At 40.4% G+C, this 13,521-nt stretch overlaps 1 protein-coding gene across 1 annotated transcript in view; it reads left to right on the top strand.

Annotated features, from left to right (window-relative positions):
* Window positions 1-1,727: 1,727 nt before the first annotated feature.
* Window positions 1,728-13,521, top strand: part of si:dkey-22o22.2 (neural-cadherin) — a 167,567-nt gene continuing 155,773 nt past the window's right edge. Inside the window, exon 1 of the mRNA XM_037676138.1 lies at window positions 1,728-2,667. Within this exon, the coding sequence (XP_037532066.1) occupies window positions 1,728-2,667 (940 nt within the window). The remainder of the gene's footprint in view (window positions 2,668-13,521) is intronic.

The raw sequence follows: 13,521 nt of genomic DNA, 5'->3' as shown, positions 1-13,521 counted from the left end.
TCTAGACGGCAACAGCCAAAAGACAAACTTGAGACTTCAAAACTACAGTCCACAGGCTCTGGAGGCTGGTATCAGAGGAGCAACGTCAAACTCTCCTTTGTTTTTAAGATGTGACCCGAGAACAAACCAGTCATGTGAATCGGTGGTGTTAAATTTGAGACAACAATTTAACAACGATGCCCATTTATAAAATGTGGAGCCAATTCTGGGCACTCACTGCTATTCTGAGCTGACAAACCAAACTGCCATGCCACTGAGGTTCAGCCGACAGACATCACTCTCCGTCACTGATGCAGCACATAATGTGGAACCCTAAACTCAGAGCATGTTTGTGGAGACAACCTATTCCCGAACAAACAATGAACATTTCATAATACAGATAAATTCAAAACTTAGAGCAGCTTATAGTGGCCCACCATGGAAGACAACACAATGAACACATTTACATGAAACTTGGAGTCAACCTCAGTCCAAATCACTGCCAACGCAGCACACCTTTAAAAAATAGCTTTAACACAATCAGTTGGACAGATGAAACCTAATGTGTTGGAGTTTGGATCTTCAATGAAGATTTTGAACCTTTGGTAAATGTTCCAAATTATTGTAGTGTTTATTATATCATAAAAAAATAAAAAAAAATCCTCATGGGATCAGTTCAGTATCTTTCTCCAACAGTCAGGTCCTCTGGATGGTTTCTTTTTGTTGAAACGTTTCATCTTTCATCCAAAAAACTTCATCTTTTGGAGGAGCCACAACAACTCAGTTTTATATAAATAGCACTCCGCATAGTGGGCAACCAGTTTGATGGTGCTCGGATGGTTTTTGGAGTCCGCCCTCTCCCCCGCCGGGTCTTTTGAGGCAGCTATTGTTAAAGTGGTTCAAAATGTTCAATAATCCAGGTATAAAAAAAAATCAGCAAAGTTAAGTCAGGTCCTCTGGATGGTTACGTTTTGTCTGTTTTGTAGAAGAAAAATAAACCATCCAGAGGATCTGACTTAACTTTGTTGGATTATTGAGCATGGATCTGAATTTGCTTTTAGCCTGTTCTGTTCTATAAATGCTCAAAATTGGGAAAAAAAAGGACTCGAATGTTTCCCTATTTCATGATGTGAGTGTCCTCATCCTTTCAGTAGGTGGTTCTCATAAAAGCTGTCACTTAGCCCCCTTCAGCTCCGGGATTGGCTTGTCTCCTCTGGAGGAGTGAGGAGGGGGGTGGGGCAGTGGGCGGTGCGGTGGAGCCACATGGAGCCAGCTGGATGTTTCTGTGGCTGTTAGTCTGTTCCGTCCTCCGATGGAGTCATCTGGACATCGTGGAGCAATTCAGCGCATCATCAGCATCTTCTGTGCTGGAGACAAAAAAAATGAACTGCCTTTTAAATTCTCTGAATCTTGTTCTATAACGTTTATTCTTTTGTTCACGGACCACTAATACAAAACAAAAAAGACTGTGATTTGTGCGTAAAAGTCCTTTTTGATGGAATGAAACATTTGGAAGGGACTGGCATCATAGAGGGACCGATTCTTTGGACTTGAATATTTCACTCACAACGATTTTAAAGCTTTCTGTGCATTTTAAGAGAATTGTTCAATAAACATTGTATTGCATGCTTGTGGGAACTTTTCCCTTCGCTGACAGGAATTTCATATTTTTTAGAGGAAGAATCGTTTTGACTTCTCTGAGAAATCCACTTTTTTTTTTTTCGTATAAAAACTGGTTTGATGGAAACATGACTTTGGTTCTTCTGAACATCCTGCTCCAGCTGCTTCTGCTCCATCTCTCACCGGTGAGCGTGTCCGCGCAGCGCACACATCCAGCGCGCTACTTCGGACACATAGCAGAAAACTCCCCGGCTGGGACGCCTGTGGACCGGGTCATGATTCCGCTCCTCACCGCGGAGTGTCCTGATACGAATCTCAGCGCGAGCCTAGGCGGGAATTACGCATCGGATTTCAGGCTCGTTCACAGGCACCGGGACCATCGGGGGCATCTGAGTTTGGTCTCCGCGAAACCTTTGGACCGGGAGTTTATAGCGATGTACGAGCTGACCGTGGAGCTGCCGCCGAGGTGTCAGAGGAGAGCAGCTGCCATCCAGGTCGAGGTGTCAGACAGGAACGACAACATACCCAGCTTCACCAGCGGGAACAGAACGGTTGAAGTAGATGAGTTGACTCCTCTCGGAACCGAGCTGGCTCGCTTTGACGCAAAAGACAGAGACGCGGAGAAAAATGGACGCGTAACTTTTTACGCATGGCCGGAGGAGTCCAGTCTGCTCCACGTGGTTCCGCAGACCGGACAGGTGTGTCTTGTCGGGTCCCTGCTGGGACTCAGCCAGGTGACTCTGCGCCTTCACGTGAAGGACAGAGGAGACGTCGCGCTGATAGGAGAGCCCGTGTTCCTGCGCGTCAACGTCCGGAGGTCCAGCAGGGCGCGGCGGATGTCCCGAGCTCTGCCCGAGGATCTAACCTACTTGGTGACCGTTCCAGACCACATCAGAGTCGGGGATCTGGTGTTCACCGTGCCGGACCAGAGGTTTGAGCAGCGGTGGTTCGAGGTGATATCTGAGGCCAACTCACCTGTGCAGATCGAAAGGGACTCTGGACGTTTGTACCTGGCGCGCAGTCTGAGGGAGCCCGCGGAGGTGGTGGTCAAGATCCAGAACGTCCGAGGTGAGTCAGAGTCTTTTCTCTCCGCGCGTAAAAAACGCTAAAGTGGCGGACTGTGGTGTTTGGGGAATCTGTCCCACTTTTATCCAGCACATGACTGTGAACATGTTAGGGGTTCTTGTTGTTTGAATATTTTAGTGGTAATAATTGTTTTGGATTTCATAACTTCCCACTTCAGAATAATTTCTCTGCTCAAACAAAACCGAAACAGAGTTTCACGTCACGTCATTGTGCGCAGCAGCTGATGAGTCTGTGGATCTTTTTAGACTCGATCACGAGCTGATTTTGAAGATTAGACTCGCATGCAGCATCACCCCAGCTGCTTTAAGCAGCTTCTTCACTACTTTCAGTAACGACATGTTTCCCTCAGAGACTGAGTGCAGCTCATTCATCCAGAGGCTCATTCTGTGCTGGCTCGTCTCCAACTCGGTTTAAATCGACCTCAACCGTCAACGGCTACTTTCCACTCTTTCATTCATTCCTCACAACTCTCTACTGAACGCTGCCAAGTGTGTGTGTGCGTGTGTGAGCGTGTGTGCGTTCTGCAGAAAGACAGAGTCAGATGGAGCGTGCTGCAGGTTGCGAAAGGACAAACTGTGTTTTGTGTTATAATGAGGGAGTAAACACACTCCAATACACTCCACACACATTTTACATTTACAGGTGACACACACACGCACACACACACACAGACACACGTCTGATAGTTCTCTCAGGAGCTTATTGAGATTTTTGACAGTTTCTGACAATAAGATGCGTTTTGCTGTGAATATTAGACTTCTGAAAGTAAAAATCTCCCACAAAGCAAGTTGGGTCAGCTGCTTCTGCAACACTTTTCTCATCTGTGGTCAGTTTATGTGAAGTTCATAAAGGCATTTTTGATAAGCCCTACATTTCAGGATAAACTGCTTTCATGTTTTAAGTATTTTTTTTTTTTTTTCAAACTTCTGTTGTTTCAGATCAATTTTCTAATTATTGTTGCCCTGGTGAGTTGTTGATGTGAATGCTGTGCTCTAAAAATGTATTTAAAGTTTGGATTTGCATGAGTCACTCCAATTATGTGTTTGTTTTAGTGAAAATCATCCGTATCAATCTATAATCTCTTCATCCTTACTGCTTTGGTGGTTTTTGTTTGTCGTTCTTATTATTGTATGACACACATGCATATCTGTTTAGTTATGTGCATTGTTAGCAGTAGATTCTCAGTTCTGAGCCTTAATGGCAAGACCGCAAATAAACTAATTGGTGGTAAAATGTCATTTATCTAAACCTATAAAATGGCTAACTCTTAATTTGTGCCATTTTTAGTACTTTTTTCTTTTCTTTCGGCTGCTCCCTTCTTCAGGGTTCGCCACAGCGAACTAGCTCACAGCTCACATGAAGAATCGGTGATTGTTTTTACACCAGATGCCCTTCCTGATGCAACCACAGACCGCTGAGCTACCACAGCCCTCTGTGTGGAGCAGAGAGCTACCATTTAGGGCACCCAGAGGAGCAGATGGTGGGAGTTAAGGACCTTGCTCAAGGGCCCAGAGTGGGGCAAATGAGGTTAAAGGCAGGTGTGGGTGCTTCACCTTTCCAGTCCACATTTAGATGTTGTTGGTATGGGGAGTCGAACCAGCGACCTTCTGATTACAGCTCCACCCTCTCTAGCCTCTGCACCACCACTCCTCTGCCATTATTAGTATAAGCAATCAACAGAAAATAGACTTTTGACACTTTGAAGTTTGAGCTGACCACATAAAGTTATTCTACACAAAGTTAGACACAAAAAAATAAACTAATGCATTACATGTGATAATGTTCAAAATCCATCCATCCATCCATCCATCCATTATCTTTACCCGTTTATTCCATTTTGGGTCACGGGGGTCGCTGGTGCCCATGTCCAGCAATCACTGTGCGAGGGCGGGGGACACTCTGGACGGGTCGCAAGTCCATCACAGGGCCACATAGAGACAAACGAGACAAACAACCATTCACTCTCTCACTCACACCTAGGGACAATTTAGAGTTACCAATCAGCCTAACATGCATGTTTTTGGTCTGTGGGAGGAAACCGGAGTACCCGGAGAAAACCCACGCATGCACGGAGAGAACATGCAAACTCCACCCAGAAGGCCCCTGGACCGGGGTTTGAACCAGGGACCTGTTCGCTGAGAGGCAGCAGCTCTACCAGTTGCGCCACCGTGCTGCCAATGTTCAAAATAGTTTCAATTAATTAACCTTTATTTAATCAGGCAAATCCCATTGAGATCACAGATCTCTTTTACAAGAGAGGCCTGGGCCTGAAGGCAGCCGGTCTGTGGGAGGAAACCAGAGTACCCAGAGAAAACCCACGCAAGCACAAGGAGAACATGCAACTCCACACAGAAAGACCCCAGGTTCATCGGGGATTGAACTCGGGACCTTCTTGCTGTGAGGCAACAGTGCTAACCACTGAGCTGTCGTACTGCCACAATGAGAAGCTGAATAAGTTTTGGAGGTGGTGAAGATAAAACACAAAAAATCATAAACCAGCATGTGGGGCTCAGATGCAGCAGTGGTGGCCTCAATGTGGAGTAAAACCTGCTACTTCCATTTATGTATTACTTTTATTTAAGTTAAAATATCAACTTTAAAACCACTTTGTTTGATATAAACTTGCTGCTGCCATGCATATCGTTCAAATGTCAAAGTTCTGTTTAAAGTTCGACTTAACTTTCCCCTTTCTCTCACAGATGATTAAATAACGCCATTCGTCTGTCAGTCACAATCATCAGCTCACTCCAGACCAGCTCAACTACCACCAGACTGTTACTGAAATGTAATTAAAACAAATCAAATAACTATTTGAGAGCAGCATTAATCAGGGCTGCTGGCCAACATGCTGTCAGTTTAAAATGTGCTGAAGACCTGCAGCTCTGATCTGTTTGACAGGATGAAATGTCATCCAGATGCTGTGACCTCCCCCCACCTCAAAGGTAAATGTTTAAGTGAGAGCCTAAAGTCCTCACATCTGGACGTCTATGCTGGCAGCTTGTTTTGGCAAAATATGGCCAATCAGTCAATCCAAACTGCATCCCGGCTGTTTATTTGTGAAAATTAGATGTGTTTGCTCACCTGGAGCCGTCCCAGGTCCGAACGCAGGGGCTGTAACAGATCCAGAGCCGTGGACAGGAAGCTTTGTTTGCGTTGAAGTCGGCTGCAGAGCTCAGGTTAGCTCTGGTTTGTGGCCACAGAGGAAGTGCATGTGATTTGGTCGACACGCAGCTGAATGCGCTGTAAACTGGTCGAATGATTGGGACAGCCTGCTTTATGTCGGCTGGTTTTGATCTGTGGGAACCAGGTCTGAGCAGCAGCCATCATCTGGAGGAAGCAGAAAATCAACCTCTCACTGGTCAACTGACTCAGCAGATGCTCTTTGGGTGGTTTCACCCAGCAGCAGTCAATCAACAACCATCAGTCATCAGCAAATAAAATACACTTATTGTCAACTCCATAAAAATGAAGCAACAACATCAACAAAAAACTAAAATTTACTGTACACTATTCCCTCCTTTATTGAGGGGGTTCAGTTCCAAATCCGCCCACGATAAGTGAAATTCCGCAAAGTAGTGACATTATATTTATATACACATATTAAGGCTTTAGAAACCCTTCTCACACACTTGCAATGTTCTAAACTCTTAAACTTACATCATTTTAACAACATACAGTACATACCGATGCATTCAGGTCTCTCTTGTAAATGAGTCCTCGAGGCTCAATGGGATTAACCTGTCTAAATAAAAGTTGAATGAATGCATACCGTACTGTATATGTAGCTACTAAATTTTACTTACCAGGCTCTGCAGAACAGCAGCGGCTCAGTTCATTTCCGGTCCGACTCTGTTCCGTTTCTGCAGACGCACCATGTAGCAATGAAGCCCACAATCAATGCCCTAAGCTCTTAAACCTACTAATTTTAACAACATGCTTGTCTTATAAGCGTGTCTCTGCTTGGAGGTCCTCGTCGTTGGCCGGTCGAAGAGATGAAAAATGTCCTATTGAGCTTCAGATGGACCACCGGATCATCGGCCACGCGCGTTCGCCTGGAGGTCTACATGGGCAGGCTACCAGCTCTCAAGATTCACAGATGGGTCTGGGCGGTGATCATCATATTAAAACTTCACCTCTGGTTTTATCAGCAAAAGGAAATGGGGATTTTTAGGTAGGGCCCTGTTGCCTTCTGGGAAATGTGGTCATTATGAGCGGGAATACAGTGGAGGCTAACTGAAAGAAAACTACAAAACGGCAGCGCCTGTACAAACTATTTTATTTTTATATAAACTTTTTACTGTACAGCACTGTATCTAGTAATGTCCAAATCACATGAGTAATAATAAAGCTGACAATCATGTGTCCTGTACAATTTTTTTTATACAATATGGACTGTACGTCCACAACCTGTGATAGAGCTAGTCCGCAGAAGTCGAATCGCAAAGTAGCGAGGGACTACTGTATTGTGAATATTAAAATCACAAGTTTGATGTGAGATCATTTCATATGGAATTTATTTCCATAATATTAAAATATATATTTTGCATTTTTCTAGCCATCCTCCTGCCCTTGTGTCAAAATGACCTACAAGACTGAGGCCTTGTGGGTCATTTTGACCCAAGGGGAGCAGGAGGCGACAACGTTATGTTGTATCCAGCAGATTTTGTCTCGTGCTCTCATTGTAAAGAAGTTAAATGCTGTCAGAGCGAATGATACAAATGTTTTAGTTTCCCTTCAAAACAAGCCTTCTTACACCAAAACAGCTAAATAGTCTGAATGTTGTGTGCACTTAAACGCCTATTGATCATTTTTAAGTGTGCCTTTTTTGAATGTACGTTTCGCCGCTGACCCCATTCAGAGCCGTGCATTGATTAGTTTTCACGCAGATACTCCTTTGTGCCCTTTTCAAACTGGGAGTGTGTCAGCCTTGACCTGCTCCAGTTAATACACAATGTTCGGTAGATAATAGACTCTGGATAAGTGTATTATACAACCCTGATTCAAAAAGACCAATCCAAATATTTAATGTCAAACTTCACACAGCCTCGTTTAGTGAAAACATATGATCAGCCTTTCAGGCCCAAAGCTGAGTTTCAAAATATCAAAATTCAAAAAAGTAAATAGAAACATTTGTTAATGCAAATTTTAAACAAAAGCCAGGGAACTTACAGCATGATTTTATTCCAGTTACATTTAACTCTAAAAATGCAAATACACTAAACAAAATCAACAGTAATACACAAAAAACTTTGCTTTTGTTTGTTCATTCCACACTGATGTATGAAACATGCAAGCAGCCATGGCTGACATATGCACTGTGTCTTGTTAATGTACTTTCTGCTGAACTTTCTTGTTGGAGAAAGATGGAACATTGTGGTTTTTAGTGTCTTTCACATGAACAGTCATGCATCCTTGTCAGGCGAAACAAACGAGCCAATCATGTTAAGTCAGCCTCAAAAATGTGCATGTTTGAGTTAAACTTTCATGAATATCCACTCAATAATTTTTCTGGTTATAAGCTGAGCAGTACGCGTGTCAGATCCAATTAGCAGCAACAGTGTGAACATTTTACCTCCGCTCTGCAACCGCGTAGTGTTTCTGCTATCTTTGTATACAGATACACTAAATATTTTAGTTTTATAGACATTGTCAAAAGAGACTGGTTGGTTGAATTTCACATTTGTTAAGATGCTTTTTGTGCCAGATGAACTTCTTCAGCCATTTATGACATTCACAAATGCTTTATTTAAACTTTGTCATGTTTCAAAATATTGTTTTACAATATACAAGGCAATATAACAGATGTGAATGTAGCATTTGTCACAAATGCAAGAGCTTAATATTTCAACAATTACTTCCACCTATTCTTGAAGTATTTTATATTTAAGACAACTAACTTTTATTGAACAACTGCATCTGTTGACCTAATTAGAGTGGTTTCTATGCCTTATAAATTGTTCTTCATGCCAAGTCTTTCAGAATACCTATGTCTTCCAGTTAGCTAACTATTAACAATGGTGTACCACAAGTTTCAGTCTTAGGTCCCACCCTCTTCACAATTTACATACGTAATGTTAGTCAGATTATTCCTGACACATCCTTACATTTCTTTGCTGACAACAAAGTAGTTTACTGTCGAGCTAAAACAGTTGCTAAAGTTTTTCAGCTTTTGCAATCTGCCTTGACATCATCCAGTTTGATTTGTTCCGTCTCAAACTTGTGCTAAACGCCGACAAAACCAAAGGGATGTTGTTTTCAAACAGGAAGTTGGTCCCAGCAATTCTTCCCTCTATTTTATCCTTGAATGGTGCTCCTATTGAGTTTGTCGATTCCTACAAATATTTGGTTGTCTTGGTCGATTCACATCTCTCTTTTAAGCCCCATGTCGAAAACTTGGTAAAGAGATTGAAAGTTAAACTGGAATTCTTTTTTTAGAAACAGATCCTGTCTAACTCTGAATTCTGGGAAACGCCTTGTAACTGCGACTTTCCATCCCTCCATTGATTACGATGACATTATTTGCATGAACGCCTCTACAAGCACCCTGCAGATGCTGGACGCTTGCCTTCATACAGCTCTTCCTACATGTCACTGCATGAGTGCAGCTACAACGTGCACTCTCAGGACATTATTACCTGCAGTGACCTTCTCCTACTCTGCTCCTGTTTCCTGGAATTTCTTGCAAAAAGATCTGAAGCTCTCGACCTTGACCTCTCTAAGTGGCTTTAAACATCTGATAAGTTCATAACAAAAACCAATGCAGACACGTTCCTGTTTTAAGTATGTTATATCAATCTATAACGTAGATGTTTTTTTTAGTTAACATAATATTCTTACATTTATTTTTTCAATTTATATGCCTTCTTTTAAAATTGTCTACTGTTGTCATCATTCTTCGTCTAAAACAAGTCTCTCTTGTAAATGAGTCCTTGAGGCTCAATGAGACTAACTTGTATAAATAAAGGTTGAATTGAATTGAATTCATTAGGAGCCGCTTCAGTCAGAGGATAGAATAAATTTAAATGTAGTGGATAAACTGAATTTACAGGCAATGAAAAACCATCACTCTGTATAAATGAAGCAAATCCACACATAAAACCTAACTCAGTATACTGAAAGAAAACTGAGAACACACAAAACAACCTGTCAATAGTTCATTAAAAGGTTTTAAATTTGTTTAGTTGAATATTTAAACAAGAAACTCTTTCCTGTTGGCTGCAATTAATGCATCACCCTGCACACCAACGGGCCTGTTTCCTCATTAAACTGCTGCTCCGATGTCTGTAAAGGTTATTTATCGTTGAAGTCAAAGTGTGTTTGTGTGAAATACCCATGTGCACACACACAAACACACACGTACACACTCATGCACTAACATGGTCCTGTTCTGTCAGGTTTTAGTGCAGATTTTCTGTGCTTGGCAGCCCTGGGGTGACAAACACATACATTTCTTTTTCCTCTCTCTGGTTTATCCTATTGTTTTTATTTCTGGATTTAGCCCGAGGCCTGGAGCAACCTGCCACAATGCCACATGTTTGTGTGCTCGCGTGTGTGTGTGTGACACCAAGCACCATAGGACTGTGTATCCTTGAGGCCGCTAAGCTTCACAGTGCATGTGTATCCAGCAGTGGCTCTTAAAACGATCCATTTTTGTTTTAACACACATATTTTCTTGCTGGTGTTTGACCGTGTGCATGCATTTATTATACTTTAACAAACGGTAAGAACAGTTTGATCAGTCAACACTTTAGGTCTTATAGAATTTAATGTTTAAAGTAGGTTTAAGTTAATAAATAAAGGTTGACGTTTGACTCGTAGATGTTTTGTTTAAGGTTAAAAAGCTTGAAGCGAGAGAATGCATTAGGTTAATAAATGCCTGCATAAAACGTGTCTGTACAGGCATAATTAAATGTGCAGCATGCATTTGTGTGAAGTGCTGCAGGACAAATTATGACCAAGCAGTGAAGCTCCCAGGAGCGACCTTTTCAAAAGGCAACGCAACATCTACTGTACATGTTGACGTTTTATTTTAATTGCAAATGGCTTATTTTACTTTTGTTCAAATATACATGAGCGGAAAACGCCAAACTCTTGACGCTTACACTAAATAAAATAACCTGCTGCAGAGGTTGGTTTAACATATATTTATACTCCGTCGTGTTCAGCTTTAGTCGCTTCTAATAAAAACTCATCAAACCATTTGTCATACAATCAGGTGATAAAGAACTTTACATATTTAGATAAACTCCACAGGGGCTGAAAACTGAAAAGTGGATCCCACAGCCCAAAATGATGGAACTCTTCTTGGTAATTGATTTTTTTTTATTTAACTGATGACACCCAAGAGGATGCTGAATGCGCCACTAAGGCCATCGTCATAGGGGCGTGAGATGATGCTGGTGCTTTCCCACCTGATTGGACTGTTTGCCCTGGGCGGGTTTTCCACCACATGCATTTGGCATACTACTCACAAGACGGTTATTGATAAGTGATAAAAATCTATGAACGGGGGGAAATGATGGATATGTGAAAGGTCGCAGATGTTTTTCACTTACTAAAGTCAAATGTTATAACTCATTACCATGTCTGTGTGTTAAAGGGTTGTTTTTGTCTGGATTAGAGTACTGCATAACCATGGAGCCTTTCACCCAAATAAGCAAGGAGGCTGCAAGAGTCGTTTGGCATTGCATTCGTCTGATAACATTATAAAAATACACTCTTTTAGGCTCTTAATGGACAGACTTGGAGACAAAGTGTCATGTAAAAATCTTGCCTGCTTGTATTTCAACCTCTCTTCCATCTTGCAAGATTAAACCTAAGAAAATTATCTCCCTCTCCTGTGTGGCATATTTATTTAATGAGCTACAAGGACAATATTAAATTATCCTAACAGTATTAGCTTTGAGTTTAATTCTAAACATTAATCAGCAGTTCATTAACTTCATTTCCTAAAAATGGCCTGAGATAGAAGCATGTTAAAATGTATTTTTGTGCTTAGGTGTAAATAAAGGCCAAATAAGTATTTATTTTTTTATACAAATTTAGCGCCAGGATAATACCATTGTATTTTTCAGACTATAAGGCACACTTAAAATCCTTTAATGTTCTCAAAAATTGACAGTCAGCCTTATAATCTGATGCACCTTATGTATTAATTCTGGTTGTGCTTACTGACCTTGAACAGATTTTATGTGGTACATGGCGCTCAAAACTCAGTCAAAAATTAAATGGTTTTGCTTAATGTGCCTTATAATCCGGTGAGCCTTATAGGCCAAAAAATACGGTAGTTCACTTTGAAAAATTCTTATCTGAGCATTCATGACTTACATGTTGACACATATTTAAACCTTATTGTTTAAATGCTGATTTAAGAGTCACACCATAGTTTTCATGTTTAAACTTTATTCTGCTTTTACGTGTTAGATTATAATCCCACTAATTATGTAGACTCTACAGTTGTAGCCAATTATATATCAAAGGTTTTTGCTCTGTCGGACTTGTGTTCTGTGACTTTTACTATTTGTACTATTTACATGTTCTGAATTGTTTAGCTTTATTAATTAACAACAGCATAAAACTTATATGAAGTTTGTTCAGTTCCTTTAAAGATTGTTTTTGAAATGTTTAGTGCATTTGGTCTCATTTTCTTTTATGCTGCTGTTAGCTATGGACTTACTAATGTTAGCTTTTAGCTACAGTTTTGCTACATCTAGGTTTTAAATTAATTTACTAATTTGATAGGTTCAGCTTTTATCTATAGCAAAAAATATAACTACTGCTTTGTTTATTTTAGCATTTATCTACAGTTTGACTGATTTACACTTTTAGCTATAGTTTATCAAAATTTAGCTTGTTGCTGCTAGTTTTTCTAGTTTTATCTTTTAGCTAATATTTGACTAATTCTAGTTTTTAACAAAAATTTTGATTTAGCTTTTAGTTACTCTTTTATTTAATTAAGCCTCAGGTCAGCTTGTTTTAACGTTAGTAATTCAGTTAACATTTCATTCTTTATTAAACTTCAGAAACATCATTCAACACTTAGGATTCACATAGAATTATTATTATTTTTTTTTTACAGATAATGCAGTTTCTCTGCACTCAGGTATGATGCTCATTTGATATAAAAAGTGATAATGATTCCATTTAGAGAAAATTTCATGTATAAATTTCATTGTAAATGCTCAAAACCATTTAAAATTTCTTGATTTGCTGCATGTTCTGACCAACGAGGAACTTCTGTTCTGTTAGATCCAAAGCAGACTGCGTGTAAATTCTCACTGTACCTTTATCAACAGAGGACATTTTGTTCCAACAATAGCATTTTAGGAGCATTTAACCCAAACCACAACATCTGTTTTCATCTCTGTATGATAATTTCATTAAATTACCGTAACAAACAGCATCTGTGCTCTGTAGAATTTCTCTTGCTTTAATTTGTTAAAGCAATAATTAAATTATAACAATCTCGTAGCTGTGATTAACTAAAAAATAAAGCCTCTTAGGGATCCTGAAGAAATAATTAACTATTTTTTACCCTCCATCATTCCCCTTCTGTATCTTTCCATTACTCCCACAATCGTCTCTGTTTCTCCCTGTTGTCCTAATAGCTTATTGACAGCCAATCAGCCGTGTCCTCTGGCAACTTTGCTCAACGATCACCAAGTAGGACAAGGTCATCCCATCCAGATTACAACAGTAATCTCTCATCCAATACAACAATGAACACATGAACACTGTAGTTCTGAAGTGATTGATGAAGTTTAAAAGTCTGTGTTCTTTACCAATTTATTATCTATCTATCTATCTATCTATCTATCTATCTATCTATCTATCTAT

Source organism: Nematolebias whitei, chromosome 5 (assembly GCF_014905685.2).
Source record: "Nematolebias whitei isolate Nwh7 chromosome 5, NemWhi1, whole genome shotgun sequence".
NCBI lineage: Eukaryota > Metazoa > Chordata > Actinopteri > Cyprinodontiformes > Rivulidae > Nematolebias > Nematolebias whitei.
Note: the sequence above shows the minus strand (reverse complement) of the source record. Positions and strands in the feature narration are given on the sequence as shown.